The sequence below is a fragment of the Polyodon spathula genome, chromosome 22 (assembly GCF_017654505.1).
Source record: "Polyodon spathula isolate WHYD16114869_AA chromosome 22, ASM1765450v1, whole genome shotgun sequence".
Lineage (NCBI taxonomy): Eukaryota > Metazoa > Chordata > Actinopteri > Acipenseriformes > Polyodontidae > Polyodon > Polyodon spathula.
This window is the reverse complement of record NC_054555.1, coordinates 3,551,464-3,567,760: the sequence shown is the minus strand read 5'-3', so window position 1 is coordinate 3,567,760 and position 16,297 is coordinate 3,551,464. Positions and strand designations below refer to the sequence as shown.

At 39.0% G+C, this 16,297-nt stretch overlaps 1 protein-coding gene across 1 annotated transcript; it reads left to right on the top strand.

Moving 5' to 3' along the window:
- Positions 1-318: 318 nt before the first annotated feature.
- Positions 319-14,898, top strand: LOC121297426 (START domain-containing protein 10-like). The gene is made up of 7 exons (XM_041223745.1): positions 319-571; positions 911-1,062; positions 7,837-7,984; positions 10,139-10,242; positions 11,157-11,271; positions 11,389-11,441; positions 12,141-14,898. The coding sequence occupies exons 2-7, from the start codon at positions 913-915 to the stop codon at positions 12,369-12,371; spliced, it is 801 nt and encodes a 266-aa protein (XP_041079679.1). The 5' UTR covers positions 319-571; positions 911-912; the 3' UTR covers positions 12,372-14,898.
- The last annotated feature ends 1,399 nt before the right edge of the window (positions 14,899-16,297 follow it).

Here is a 16,297-nt window from a genome sequence, read left to right as displayed (position 1 = left end):
AAGAGCGCCATCTGGTGGAATAATAACCTTAGCGTATTCAAAGCAAAACTGTATTTACCTGTGAGTATTTCCATGTTTAGATTGGGTTTGGCCATTATTGATGCTGCTATAATCTTTGGTGTACAATCTCCCATTCCTGGTGTGTTTGCTGGGTAAAAGTAACACATACATTAATATACATGTGATTATAATTTTCTGAATGGTACTGTTATGTTGCAGCTACTCTGTAGCGTTGGAGAGAGAGAGAGAGAGAGAGAGAGAGAGAGAGAGAGAGAGAGAGAGAGAGAGAGAGAGAGAGAGAGAGAGACGCTTCTGAAATCCGAGAAGCGAAAACACAGGAGGCAAACAGAATGATATTCATGGAAGTAAATCCAGTGTAACCTGGCAACCGGGACACTCGATCTGCCTGATCAGCCAGTCTGACCGAAGGAGCTGGTACAACCAACCTCTACTGATATAATTAACTCCGATATTTATCTATCGATCTACCTTGTTATGAAGAAGAGGGCTGAAGACGGACGGTGCTGATGCTACAGGCACCGGTGCAGAGCGGTGAAAGAAATAAACGACAGTGAGAAATGCCCATTTAGATAGACACCTGCTATTATAGATAACAATAAATAAAAAATAAATAAACAAATAAATAAATAAATATTGCAGTAGCGGAAAAAAAAGTGAGGCGATAATAATTGGAAGTGGCAATATTCTGTGCAAGAAGGACGGCGCTGGATACTGTATTAATAATATTTAACACATCACTTTAGGGTTTAAAACACGTGAAGAAAAGGAGTTTGTGGGACGGAAAGGACATTGAACGAGCACACGCTTTCCTGATTGTTTGATCGGCTAGACGCATTCCAGTTTAATCGAATATCACCCCCAAATTCTTCCTTTGCTCTCTCGCAAACAGAGATGCCGGTTCAGATCCCGGACGATTCCGATTTCAACTCGTTCAGGGAACAGTGTGAGACCCTGGAAGGATGGACTGTACACTACAATAAAGCGGGGGTGACGGTGTGGTGCAGGGACCAACAGGAGAGTAAAACTGTGCAGAAATTAAAGGCAAGCGTGTGTTTTATTATTATTATTATTATTTATTATTATTATTATTATTATTATTATGCCAGTCTGCTGTAGCAAGACGCAGTGCAGTGCAAACGAGCTGAGAACGAGGAAGTTGTTTTGATGGCGCTGGATGCACATTCCAGATGAATATAAAGTATATAACTGCATTGTTTGTTTTACTTTTCACCAGTAATAAGGAATGCTAATGAAGCTATCAATAAAATGTTATTGTTATAAATTGTTATTGCTTGTTAATAGCTGACATGTAATAACACATTTATAAATGGGTCCTTAATCTAAAGTAATGAATCCACTGCTTGACCCATGCTTAGCGGATGTTCACTGGGACAGCTGCCAGTCAGTACACAACCCTTTGTTGTATGCAATTGGACCAGTGTTTTTTGCTTCTCTTCAGTTTTTGCTAATTTTTGCCAAATTTGTATTGCAGTGTGCTAGCAGGGTAGGGGTTAGGGCTGGGAGGTCAAATATGAAGACATAATCCTGATACCAGCTCGGCACTGTGCTTCAAAGCAGGAGGTCCCGGGTTCGCACCCCACCTCCACCTGTGAGAAGTGGTTTTCATTTTAGCAGACACGTTGTTCAGTTGCAGCAGCCAGCAATGTAAGCCAATCTTCAGCAAAAAGCCTCCTATGTTGGGATTGGGTTCTTTCAATGCAGCGGGTTTGTGCGCGTTGGTGCATTTCAGAAAGGAGAGGAAGATTCATGAAATTAGTTGGAGACTTAAGTTGATGAGAAGCAATTAACCTACACAGTACGACTTAAAAACAATCTGCTGCTTTTTATGCGACAAAATGAGAAAAAGCAAGTCAGCAAAATAAAAAATAAAAATATTTGTGATATATTCATAATGAAATGGAATTAATACATAGGACCATATGCAGCCCATAGGTAAACATGTATAAATTCTTTGCAATGTTATCAAGTTTCCTAGAGAAGTTGCAGCAATGTTATTGAGCAGTGTTTATCAGCCTTAAGAAATTATTTTATTGCAGGACAAAATCCATTAAAAATGACAAGAAAATGAAATCGTTCCTCCTGATCTGTGAATCCGTTCAGTTTGGATACAGACAGGTGATTAATGAGAACACACTCAGAGCTGTTGAATTAATACAAGTACCACTCTGCATGGTGATGAGGTAGACAGGATAGAAATATTTGATACCAATATTAATGAAGTTAGCCTTTCTTTCTTAAAGGCTTAAAAAGCTAGGCACAGTATTTCAACAAAAGATATTTAGAGATGTTTTAAAATGTTTTTGCTTCAATGCTTTTACTGCAGTCTGGTTAAGTCTGTTCAGAAAATGACCTTTAGATGACACAACTCTTTTAGAATTAGGCGTAGATACTAGTGTCCCTTGGAGGAAAAGAGCATTGGTAATTTAAAAGTTGCTAAGTTGTCTTTTTTCTCTGACGCAGTGCAGGGATTTGACTGTACAATGGGATGTGATTGAACACCAAGACCATTACCCTGGGTGCTTTGCTCATCCAGACTGCTCATCTTACTTTCCTACTATTTCACAAGTTAAATTTTTATATGCTGAAAGTATTGGCTGATGAAGCTGCCAACACTGCTTCCTATTAGAGCTCAAGTGAGTGTTTATAATGACAAGGTGTGGGTTAACATCCTGAACAGGACGTGCACTTTGCAGATATATAGATGAGCACAAGACAGCCCAGGGAATGGGCAACTCAACTTCAAGGGAATCTTTAACTTCAAAGTTGCACAACACTGCAACAATGCACCTTTTTAAAAATTCGGTGACGTCAAAAATTAATGAGTATGTAATGCCGCTGTTTTTCCTTAGACAATTAATTGTGTCAGAAATAAGAGACTGTCTCTTTAAGGCAGTATACAGCATCATGGCCCATTTGAAAAACAGTGGTAAAAACCTGGGGTGAAGTTTCCCAGTACAATGCCCTTCTGAAACCTGAGCTTTGCTGTATGAGAAATAATACAAGTCATTGGAGGAGACCTCAAGCTGAACCACAGGATGGTTGGGGAGGGTGCATTCTGTCAGTGAGGTGGGGGGGATTATTTAAAATAAGAATCTGATAGTCAAAACAAAACGGGATAAGAGATCCGCCTTCATAATTCATCAGTGTCCCCTTCACTCTATAAATAATTGAGTTTATAGGGAAGGACTGACGACATCTCATTCACAGAAGCCTGACTGAATGACGTCAGGGTTTGGGTGGGGGGGTCTCATAAATAATGAAACAAAGTGCAAAGGGAGTGATCAACTTACATGGAGAGATTGCATCTCTACTGACAACAGCAATGGATCGTGTTGTGCCTGAAATACACTTGGAATACAGATCTACATCACAGTGGGGACTGTTTAGAACTTTGAATAAAAAATGCATTCTATTCCACACTGTGCATTTCACTGTCTCTGGGAAGTGGCAGATAGAAAAGACACGGCATAGTTCACTTTTTAAAAACAAACTTAAATTGTATTCATGTCATTTGCAATCACATCTCTGTTTATCAATGGAGGCCACTTCAATTTACAAAGCTATGAGGTAACATTTGTTTCTACCCTGCCAACTAATTATACAAGTACAAATTACAATACATGTTATATTATATTATATTATATTATATTATATTATATAACACTCTTCATGTCAAGGCATGCCAGGGCGCTTCACAATTTAAAATTTAAAAAATCACTAATTAACTTGTAGTTATAATTAGTTACAACAGGACACTAAGGGCCCCATCTTCAATTTAGACTTAAATGATTCAATTGTGCTGATTTTCAGGATACCAAATGGGATTGCATGTGTGCTTAGGGAATGCCTTGGAAGGTAGAGAATAAGAGGTCCTGGAAGAGAAGAAGACCCAAAACCACGAAGGACCTTCTAGGTAGTAAGAATAGCTTTAAAATCTCACAGAAAGCCAGTGCAGGGATTTAAGTACTGGAGTGATCAGATCAAATTGCTGAGTGTGAGTCAGCATTCTAGCAGCAGCATTCTGAGCCAGCTGAGTGGAACAGAGAGCAGCTAGCAGCCACCCTCTTAAAGCTGGGGTAACAGCAGCCACTAGGAGACTAGGTTTCAGGCCACTGCATGGCACTCCAGGGGAGACTTGGGCTTTGATACAGCAATGTTGCCTCATACTAGGTCTCCTGGTCTCCTGGAACCAGGTTTCAAGCCAGTATTCCCGAAGATGTGGCTTTGTGTTCCCTCAGCTTAAGTGATTCAATACGACATTCCATTGACCTTTAATATTAAATATTCCAGAAGCGTCTTGGTAATATCCTTTTTTTTTTTCTCGAACATTTTGAATATTTTGAATATATTACGATGCATCTGCAGAGCATTGTGACTGCAGACGATAGAGGTATGGAACAAAAAGAGGAGACGTGTTCATCCGACTCTCAAAGGAAAGAGTGCGCTTTGAAATATCGAGATGGAGTTACATAACATAGCTGGTTAGCTGTCATCATGGGGTGCGGGTTTAGTAAGATATATGCACAGGCATTAGCATGAGGGCAGCCTGTTTCATAACAATAAAAGGTAGGCAGCTTACTGTTATGTAAGCATCATTTTGCACATCTTGCCTGCTCCTGCCAAGGGAGCCCTATCGGAAAAAAAGCCCCCTTGGTTTCCATTTCTCAATTATAAATAAGTAATAGATCTGCAGCTGTCTAACATTCTTTCTCATGCATGCCCTGCTTTTATGTTTCAGTTTAGATTTCTTCCGCTGTTCTTGAACAGGTTTATCCATATGTAATAAATCATGGACCAAGTGCAAAGGAAACATACTGCATGGAGAAATCAAAAGAGTTTAACGGTATAGAACTAGTAAGACTTTACTTTGTCATGTAAGTAATTGTCTCTTGCAAGTTTTATAACTCTGTTATTACAATTACTAATGTATTTTTGCACTTACTTTTATACCAACAATAACTTTCAGTGCTTGTGGGCAGAAAAACAATTAACAAAAACAAGAAGTAATTGAACGAATAATTGTCATCAACCTACACTAGAATGAATGAAAGTTGTGTTTTTTTTCCATTTATTGCAGCAATTATGACAACAGATCATGTTGACATTTCCTGCCTATGAATTATGGAATCAGACCAAAGTGAAGTATTCTGACTGAGATCAGAAGTACCTCTCTGCTAGATTGGCGGGTTGGCATTTGAAAGCTTAACCTGGAGGTTGCTGGGGAAGTCATTGGTATTCAGGAATGGCATTTAGATAAGAGGTTTTATTTTTGTTGTTTTGTTTTTTTAATGGCTATGCAGGTTCGCTCATAGCGAGACTGCAAAAGGGCAACATATGCTAAATATTCCTAATTGAAGACACACATGTTTTATTTAGGCTTTGCAGAAAAATATGAACCTATTCAAAATGCAGCTGTTTTTTACAGTATCAGCAACAAGTAAAATACATGTTTTTTTGAATGGCCACTGATATAGTCTCTGTTTCTGGAATGGCCACGCATACAGTCTCTGTTTTTGGAATGGCCAGCGATACAGTCTCTGTTTCTGGAATGGCCACTGATATAGTCTCTGTTTCTGGAATGGCCACGCATACAGTCTCTGTTTTTGGAATGGCCAGCGATACAGTCTCTGTTTCTGGAATGGCCACTGATATAGTCTCTGTTTCTGGAATGGCCACGCATACAGTCTCTGATTTTGGAATGGCCAGCGATACAGTCTCTGTTTTTGGAATGGCCAGCGATACAGCAAACGTTTTGATGGTGAGTGAGATTGCCACTGACACTCGATAGTTTGTTTTTTTTCAACAATATCAAGTGTTGAAAAATGAAATAACTCTAAATGCGATTCTTCTAATTCCTTAACCCTAACCCTAATGTTAAGGTAGGTAGGTGTGTGTGTGTGTGTGTGTGTGTGTGTGTGTGTGTGTGTGTGTGTGTCTTGAAATTAAATTCTCTCACCTGGCCCGTCTTTCTACACCTACGTCGATTATTTTTCCATGCAGCAAAATAGTTCAGGCGCTAGCAAAGCCCCTCCCCCTATGCCTTGCTATCATTTACTTCATATTGTATTGTCTCGCCAGTGTCCTAACTGGAAGTCTACAATAACACTGTGCAGTAAAACCTGTTAGAGAGTAACCGCGTTTCATCTACTTAAGACAATCATATTAGTTTCCCAATCTGTTTGAGACTGAAGTCTGCTCTGAGACATCATAATACTTTCTACGTGGTGAATTTGCTGGATTTAAGTCTATACTGAGCTCTACTTAATAAATGAGCTTTCTCTAAGAGCCCTGCAATGATATACACATTTAGGGGATGAGAGATGTCAGCATGCAGGGTATAAGCTTGCTAGACTAGCTTTGCAGGGAGATATGCCTGTTCAAATCCAGAATGAAAAAGTGTACATTTGCTGACATTAAGAATCCAGTACATTTGAGTCCCAGCTTATTTCTGAATATAAAAAAAGTATATCAGGCTTCGTAACTCCAAATGGCAGCAGCAAAGGGTACTGTGTCAGCATAGAGAGTATCAGAAACAACACAATGTTATCTTGAACAGAAATGCCTTTCTGTTGATAGAGCCTGTGTAGGAAATTCAAAGCTAAGAAGGGTGTTGCTGGTTGATGGACTGTTTTTTTTTTTAACATATGCTTGCTAACTACTGTAAATCCTGCATTAGGATTACCTGTTCTAAAAGTATTGTGCAAACCCAAGACAATTCAATGTGAAATGTACCTTGATCAAGCCTGTCTTATGCAGTCTCAGTTCACTTCCCAAGCCTTCCCATTCAGAGCCTTGAACTAATCATTCCCCCAGTTTGACCCTTGAGTCCCCTGCGGTTTTCGCTCTTTCAGTCGGAATATCACCCGTGGTCTGGACCCTAATTAATGAGGACAATTAAAGGAGACGGTGCTCTACGGGACACGAAATCTGAACCGGCACTTCATTGCAGGCATTTGTACTGTACTAAGCATGAAATTAGCACCAGCACTGACCTGCTATTGAAGAAGCTGCACTGGCCAGGCAGCTAACAATCATTCAAAACATCCACACCAGGATGTCTTGGTTTTCAAGAGGATGACAGATAGTTTTGGTTTCCAATGAAAATCTCATTAAAGGCTAATATGGTGTAATAATCCCGGAATGCTGTGTACGTGCAGGGAAATCTGCAGCAGACTCTTCTTAAGGGAGTCATTTTTGTTTTGTGAACCAGTAAAGCACAGCATGAAAGGAAACGAGACATGAGGGAACTCTTCCAACACATCTGTGCCACTGCAGCAGCATTGGAGGTGGATTGGCTAATGAGACTGAATCTGGGAAAAACATTCACAAAACCAGCAATGCAGTAACCTAGAGAAACCAGTCCATCTGTCCATATCATAGTCCATATCTGTACCATATGTCTAGTGACTCGTTGTCTGCACGTTTGTTAGATCTAAAAGTGTATTCCAAAGCTAGTAGAGGCAGTGCTAAGTTTCTTCACTACACTTTACTGTGGACTGTCCTAACATAAAGCTTGAAGCTCAAGGTTGTTTACTCCATTTTTTTATTTTATTTTCTGAAGGAACACCAACATCAATTACAATTGGAAAAGAAACCATTTCAGATTATTTCCAAGACCCAACCTTAAACATCAAAGCTGTTTTTACTGGTCTGATTATTGAGTGCTTTTTTTTTTTCTTTCAGTGGGTATGTAACAGCATTTATCAGTGCAAGGCATGAAGCATACTCATGTATAGGTAGAAAGGTTAATTAATTTCCTGGCAGCTGAATATGTATCTTTTTTTTTTTTTCCAGATGAAAATAGTCTGCAAGGATGTAACTGCAGAAACGCTGTATGATGTCCTGCACGACACCAGCTACCGTAAAAAATGGGATTCCAACATGATTGATACCTACGACATTGGAAAGCTGACAGTCAATGCTGACGTGGGCTATTACTCATGTACGTTAGTATATTTAAGAGAGCTATGTTTCCATACTGTAGCCCTGCACATTGCAAGAAGACTGGCTGTCATTCGCCATTTAAGTGCCACAAGTCTAGGGGTCAAAGATTACAGTTCCCACCGCACAAAGGTCGTCTCTGATTTATTTATAACCTGGTCTGTTGCAACGAACAGTCTGAAACACTGTATGGTTTGCTGTGGTCTAAAAGGTAATTCAATTTCCGAAGATGTGAAGGCGCAATATTTTGTGAAACACTTGATACATTATATTGCAAGGCATATACAGGGCGTGAACGGACAGGGACTGTCGACATGAGACAGTAAGTCCTGTTCACAAGCTAGAGCACTGATCTGCAGAGCTCAACCCTCAGAGCACATCATCACTGCCTGGGTGTTCTATCCACCTAATATAATAAACTGATTGGCAAGTCACTGTGTGCTGTTAGACGCTTTACTGAAATTATGCATAGGATAAGATAGATATCTCTATATACGACAGTGCTACATAATATATATATATATATATATATATATATATATATATATATATATATATATATATATATAATCTTTTCCTGTTTTTAAACTATAGCAGCGTTACCCCTAACCTATGGATACAGTAAAATTGCATGCTGTGTGGATCAAAAATAATTTTATACATATGAGCCATTTTAAATCTCTGATTATCCTGGTTATCCTGGTCATTTTATCATCTTTTTCTGAAAGCCTTCTGTTGCGATCTTAGCTATAAAGAAATGTATTTATAATCACTGTATTCTGTTCTCCTGAGTGAGTTCATTTAAGACCCAGTGACAGCTCTGCAGCCCAGGGATCCCAGCAGGCACAGCATTTGGTAAAGAGCTCATGTCAATAGCTGCCGTGCCACGGTGCTGTGAAATCAAGAGCAGCTAATTTACTGCAGCCGTCGTCTTCACGGAGCAGCGCACGCCCAGACAATGATCTCAGCCAATCGAGTGGTAAAGGGTTAGTGGACACTCGGAGCTGTGCAGCGCGAGAGAGAACGAAAGAGCAGAAACATTACTGCTGTGGCACTCAAGCTTATTGTGTGTGATGTTGATATTTCTGGTAGGCATATTTTCTTTTTTTAAATGTGTAATGCTGAATCGATAGCGCTGAAGAAAGACGCAGAGGAGGTACTGACTGGCTCAGTGGCAATACAAGCTTCATCAGGGATCAGTCCCCAATGCAGTGCAGCTGTTGGTCTGAGAAGCTGCTTGCAGTAGTGCCTCTTAGTGCTGACTGTTACATTGAGGCTGGGCTGAGATCACCACAACTCATTGCACATAGACCCCCAGCACAAGCGCCAGATTAAAAAACATAGCACATACCACAGTCCATGAGTGCACACGACCACAGCAAGCCAGTGCACAGGAGAACAGAGAAACACAGCTTTGGCATGAAAAGCTGTTGTTCAGTTGTACAGTTCTGGCCAAACGCTTAGCATCACATCATTATTTTGCTTTGTAAAGTTTAGTGAAATCTGTGGAGTAGTGTTACGATAACATATTGACCGCTTTGTTGTTTTCCACATAACGAAAAACTAACAAAAATGGAAAAATGTGATATTTCAGAATCTAACATGAAATACCGTACTACTATTATGGCTTCCTGATGACTTGTGATCTCATTTAGTGGTTTCTTTGATTACATGATGTTAAGTAAAATGTCTCAATTATGTGCCTATAGTTTTTTTTTTTTTTTAAATGATGTCTCAATCTTAAAATTCCCATATATAGCCCATGCAACAAAAGGACACCAATTTATATAAAAAACTAAATTGCAATTGCTATAGAAAAGAAAACTCAAAATGATTGTAAAGGGACTGCATCCATGCTAGTCATTTGCTGTTCTTTTTTTTATTGATTTGCTTTTTGAGTAATTAGACAAACGAATGGCCTTTCATTTCTTTGAAATCCATCCATAATGCAATCGTTTCTTTTCAGCTGTGGTTAATTCACTTAAGAGTATCTGCCAAATTCAATTTGAGGTAGCTCCAATTTGAAGTATATATATATATATATACACACACACACACACACACACACACACCAAAAAAAAAGATGACAGAAAGCATGGTATCAGTCATTGTGTGAAAATGTGACGGTCTTCGTGTCCTTGGCTGTGAATTGTAGGGAGGTGCCCGAGTCCGCTAAAGAACAGAGATTTTATCACCCTGCGATCCTGGCTTCCTCTTGGCGGTGACTACATGATTATTAACTACTCTGTCAAGCATCCGGTAAGTTCAAGTTGTACTCCATACACGTTTAATCTTGCATTGCCCTGGGTCCAGATAAGTCCTAAATGAGTTCAAACTCAATAAATGCATTTTTTTTTTTACTTACTATACTGTACCTTGGAAATGAGTGCCTAAGGAATTGAAAGAGGGACCAATTATTTCATGATCAAAATTTAACTTGTCCCTACCCGTCTTGTTATAGCCTCATCCTACATAGCAGGGTGCTTGATGGTACATAGCACTGTGTTAGTATTCCCTAGGCGCTCCAAAGGCAAGGAGAATATTCTGCATTCATAGAGTTATAGGCTTGAAATATACCACAGTGCATGGATATTTTAGAAGCGCACAGCAGCATAGCAGACAGCTGGTTGGTGTTAGTTGGATGGTCTATCTGTGGATTTCAGGTGCACGAATGTCCTTCCCCAGTGTCAGGTATTAATTAGGGCTGAGTGGCTCAATGTTCCATGCTAGTGGTTGCATCAGCAGAAATGCACCTGTAAATTGATATCTGTCATTCTTCAGTTGCTCTGAAATATCACATAACACTGAATTTATTAGGGCAGTGGAAACTCTACAACTTTGATATTAAGTCCAGTCAAGGGACCAACACAATGTGGTCTCAATAGAGGACCACTACTGAAGGTATCATACATGTATCCAATAGTTTAGACAAGTTATTGAACTACCATTTATTGAACATTTTACAATATCAGATGTTAATGTATTTTTTTTTTTTTTTTTTTTTTTTTAATGCAAACTGTAATACTATACTGGTTTCTGTCTGCCTGTTTAAACCTGTATCTACAGACATGCAGGTTGAGTTATACAATTAGTCTTTTTTTTGATAGCTCTAATTTGAACTTTGCAGCCATAGCAGGGGATGAATGTCACTGACGTGCTTGTTCAATTCTCAGAAATATCCCCAAAAGAAAGACTATGTGAGAGGTGTGTCAGTGCAGACAGGCTACCTGATCAAATCCAACGGAGTCAACAGCACCCTCTACTATCTGACACAGGTGGACCCCAAAGGTAACAATCCTTCATTTACATGACACATCCACACTGCTGTCAGCTGTTTCTGAACAATGCGTTGTATTACATGTACGTAAGGGTAGTTTTACTGTAATGTTGTATGCTTTCTTTCAGGTTCCTTACCAAAGTGGGTGGTGAATAAAGTATCTCAGTTTGTGGCTCCAAAGGTAATTTCGGTTCATTAATTTATAATGTGCGAATGTCTGGCTGTAACATTACTGGGTTTTTTTCTTCATTAAAGTCATCAGCTCTTTTTTTAAAAGGTGCATTTTGGCCTTTAAGTCTAGGTTTGGCTGGTGGCTTGTGTGTACCTTTGGGTTCATTACAGTCGGTTCTAGATAGGTCACCAATAAGTAACTATAAGTTAATGGTACATAATTATAAGTTACTCATTTCAATAAACTTACATAATCTTTATTTAAGCTATTTGTATAGCCACACCACTGTAGGTCTTCTCTTGTATATCTTGAAGAGCAAAAGCCCAGTTGAGGCTTGGGGAGCTAGCGTCAAGCTGTAGGGATCTCCTGCTTACTTAGTTTGTGCTGCTATCTGGTGGCAAGATATGATATTATTTTTAACCTAGTATTTACAGCATATGGGGAACTTTTGTACTATAAAGGCAGTAAGTTCACATTACATTTTAATGCGCTTCCCTGTTTCTGTTGTTTGCAATCATGTCGTGGTTCCTATTTCATTACAGAAGTGTTGTTTTTGGTCAGGAAAGTTCAGTGAAGGACACAATAGCCAAACCACATTTGTTATCTTCACGTAGCTTCTTGTAGTTTTACCCTGACATTTCTTTTGGAAAGTCACATGGTACACACTTTGCATGTTGATGTCTGTATGCAATCGGCATGTCTCTGCAGGCAATGAAGAAGATCTATAAGGCCTGTCTGAAGTACCCCGAGTGGAAACGGAAGCACGACCCCCACCTGAAGCCCTGGCTGTACCCCGAGCAGAACACCCTGCCCAGCATCAACCCGGCAGAGCTGTCCCTGCAACACGCTGACTCGCTGGAGAACATCGACGAGAGCGGGCTGAGCGAGGAAAAGGGGCATATCAGCGACGAGGAGGACAGCTACTCCAAAGAGTCCTAATGTGAGCACAGTCAGCTCACTGAGCATGTAATACTGAGCCTGATCACAGGGCAATAACCCCGGCAGAGCCACTCCAAACCGGACCCCCACACAATCACTGCAGATTACCCCCAGGAGCCCCAACGACAAGCACATACACCTCCATTAAACACTTACTGAACAACATGCACAGTAAAACCCTCCGAGCCATTCAGTAGCACAGTCATTGACAGTTACTATCCCAATACAATTATACTGAGCAACTGTACTTAAATACTGTACAATTATCCCATGCAGCTAATATCCATGTTCTTATTTTATATAATCTATTTCTACTTGGGCTTTTCCCCACTAGCCATTCACTCACTCCTGTGCAAGCTCCATGTCCCAGTCGAGGATAGCTAGCACACACCCACCTATCTCAATGTGACCACTGACACTTCTAACAATCATGATGTCCATTATATCTAGTGAATCTAATACAAGTACAACATCTGAAGACATTGCAAGTTTCTTTAAGTATGTCTTTATTCAGCACTGTTATGGATGACAAACCCAATACTAATCAATTCAAAGTTCCCCCAATGAAACACAAAGGAAGTGATTGCAACATGATTGAATGTAGCTAAATCCTACAGCTACTGACAACATATACCTTAGAAACGGGGGGGGGGGGGGGGGACAGCATCAATCAATGACTCATACACTATAGTACCTCTGTAGTAAAGATGACATATTCAGGAAAGCGTATTAAGCATCAGATTTTTTATAATCTATTTTTCTGAATGTTTTCTAACTTTCACTTCAACACAGTCAGGTAGCCTTTTGCTGCAGACAGGTAATTGAAATTGAACACTTGTTATGGTACTGCAATAATAATAATAATAATAATAATAATAATAATAATAATAATAATAATAATAATAATAATAATAATGACTGGGTGAGTGTTTTAAACTTTTAGACCCAGCAATCTGATTATTAATTAATAATACATTCTCAAAATATTTCTAAATTGGAAGGCTCGCTTGTATAGAATTTTTTGAAGATTAACTTATTATATAGTACAGTACAGTATATATAATTACAAACTGAGGACTAGGATATAGAAATTGTATGTTTAAAATGTATTTTGTGCATGTACGTTCCAGGTCATCTTTTATTGGTAGTGTCTATAATACACTGTAATTACACTGTTATTGCTTGTGAGGTTACATGGTTATTACACTCTAAATACACAACCATACGTTTATATATTGTGATGCCAGTACAGATGCCAGTAGATGCCAATAGATGCAAGTAACTGACTTTTTGTTTTTACACAGTTACACCATCTGTAATATAACAAGAAAAGCCTGAATTGTTTTAAATTTGCATGAGTTAAGACATGATTCCCTTTGCAATACAGAAATTGGACAATACTTTGTTTTGCCAGAAATAGACTATGTAACACGCACAGTTTAATTAGAGTTGCACAAGTGGCGAGGCATCTTACTTGTTTTCTGTTTGAAACGATCACAGTCTGTTTAAAACCCTATCACGCGTCTATTGAAAGAGACTAAAAAAATCAAAAGCTTCTTGAATAATTAAAGCAGAAAAATATGATGCCGATTTTGTGGACTCAACTGTAACACTGCAACAGTACAGTACCATTTTTTATATAGCACCCTTTATGCTATGGCATCTCAGAACGCTGTAGGCACAATACACTCCAGCTACAATTATATAAAAGCACATTACAAAAAGGATGTTTTCAATTTCAAATAAGAATCCAGAAAGAACAGGTTAGTAAGATATGTTGTTTGAGGCATGATATTACTCGATTCCGATGATGCATGCAGTTTGCAGCACCTACAAAGTACTGTATTGTTACTGCTGTTGAGTTTGGTGAGCCTGACATTCCAAACAGGAATCCCACAGGAAGCACAAGCAGCTGTTTCTAGGTTTGTTTTGCTGCCTCAATCAAAGCCAACGGCTCACTCTTTCAATGTTTGTTAATTTTTTCCTTGCAAATAAAAATAGGAAACATACTGATACAGTTCCTGGAAATCTGGGCAAAATGAACTGCAGAATTTACAGAGAAATATGAATGAATACCTCCCTTCCTGCTGCTGTATTATGTAGACAGTGATGTTAGTGTTTGCAGTTCTTCTTTTGCTGAGAATTTGAATTCTTGTAGGCATTACCAACTTACAGGCCTACCAAATTGGGCGTAGTCCATTCAGTCTTTGAAACCTGGTAACACAAACCATTTGAATGTATCCTAACAACAGGAACTGCCCTTCCCAAACCAAATTTATGGATTGACGAAATGACTTTTCTCAAATGAGGCACTGTCATTTCTATTGAACGGTTATGAGTTTAAAATGGCCCCGACATTTCTGATTTCTGTCCTCTGTGTGTTTTATATCATTTGGTAGGCCTGGACTGGTTTGATACTCAGAGTTGATGCTGTGTCTTATGTCCAACTGGCGAAAGGATTCGATTGTTTTGTGTTTGGTTGTTTGCTTTTTTTTTCTTTCAAAAATAATAAAAAGGGTTTCTGAAAGTTTTGACTGATTTCCTATGTGTTTTTTTTAACAGTTTGTTAAAAAAGGAAGACAGACTGTCTATTTATTAGTAAAACTTTTACATCATTAATGACCCGCTTTTACATCATTAATGACCCGTTGCATTGCTCTCCAGTCGTAATAGTAATCCACAGGTATTGCGTGCTTTCCTGATAAATTAATTATGACAGATTGCTCAGTCATCGCAAATTGTGCAAGAATATCAGTTTTCAGCAACTGCTCAAATTATCTAAAAGTCATTGTGTTTAGAAAGTAATTTGAAACACTGTGTACAAATGTGTATGTGTAAAAAACAATGTATGCAAAACAGTAGAAAACAGCAACAGTGCATTGTGTGAATGGAAGTGTACTGGTCTAAATACATCGATTCCAGCCCTATTAAAGCTGGCTTTACACAACAGTTACATGCAGATACCCTGTTAGTCACATGTGAGTACATCTAGGATAAACAGAGGTTTTGACAGAGGAGGCAGCATACTTGAGCGCTGTCGATTCCTACACCCACTGCTGTCTGAAGAAAGGCTCCTTTGTGTGTGCCAGTGAAATGTTCTCTCAATCAAAGGGACCTTCTGACTGAATATGATCAGGGCAGGCAGAGTCCAAAAGCGTGGTACTTAATTAAGACTCAGCACAGCTGGCTTTTTGTGAGACACCACCTATTTGAAGGGCAAGTTCCTTTTCAAATGAATGAAAAACGTGAATACTGTACAGGCTGAAAGTAGGCCTTTGAAGGGTGGGGTTTAGGATTTAAGAAATGCTTTTTATTATTCTCTTAATGGACTGTCTTCCACTGACTGTATTGCGCTTCTGAAATCAAACGGCAGTTACTGGAATGTCTTACTGTGGAGGGTGAGGGGCAGAGCAAGCTAGCAAAGGCATTCTTGAATAACAAGATCACAGATTATGGGTCTGTTTTAAATAGGCAGGTGAAACAGAGATATCACAGTCACAGTGCTATCAGTCTTTGCATTCATTCTATAGATAAACTAATGCAGTTTACATGTCTCTACAGTTACTCACTCGTCCCAGTCTGCATACTGTGTATTACATCATAACAGGGTTGCGTTCTGGTTGCAGTATATAAAAATATGCCAGGCCTGTTTATTAAGAAGTTATTTTACTCATTAGGAGACAACATATTCATGGAATATAATTTAAGACTGTAAATTATGAACCTGTAGGTTCAGCTTTATTAGACTAGTTACACTGGACAGACAGTGAAGAATGCTCCACATTTTAAAATTCTGAATTGGTTTGATTTATATAAAGGTTTATTACCAAATAGATATAAGCACAATGTGGACCTAATCAGGCCCAGTACACGTGGGCCTATCCAATTGTGTTATTACCCACTGTTTGTGGATTTCCAAGAAGTGG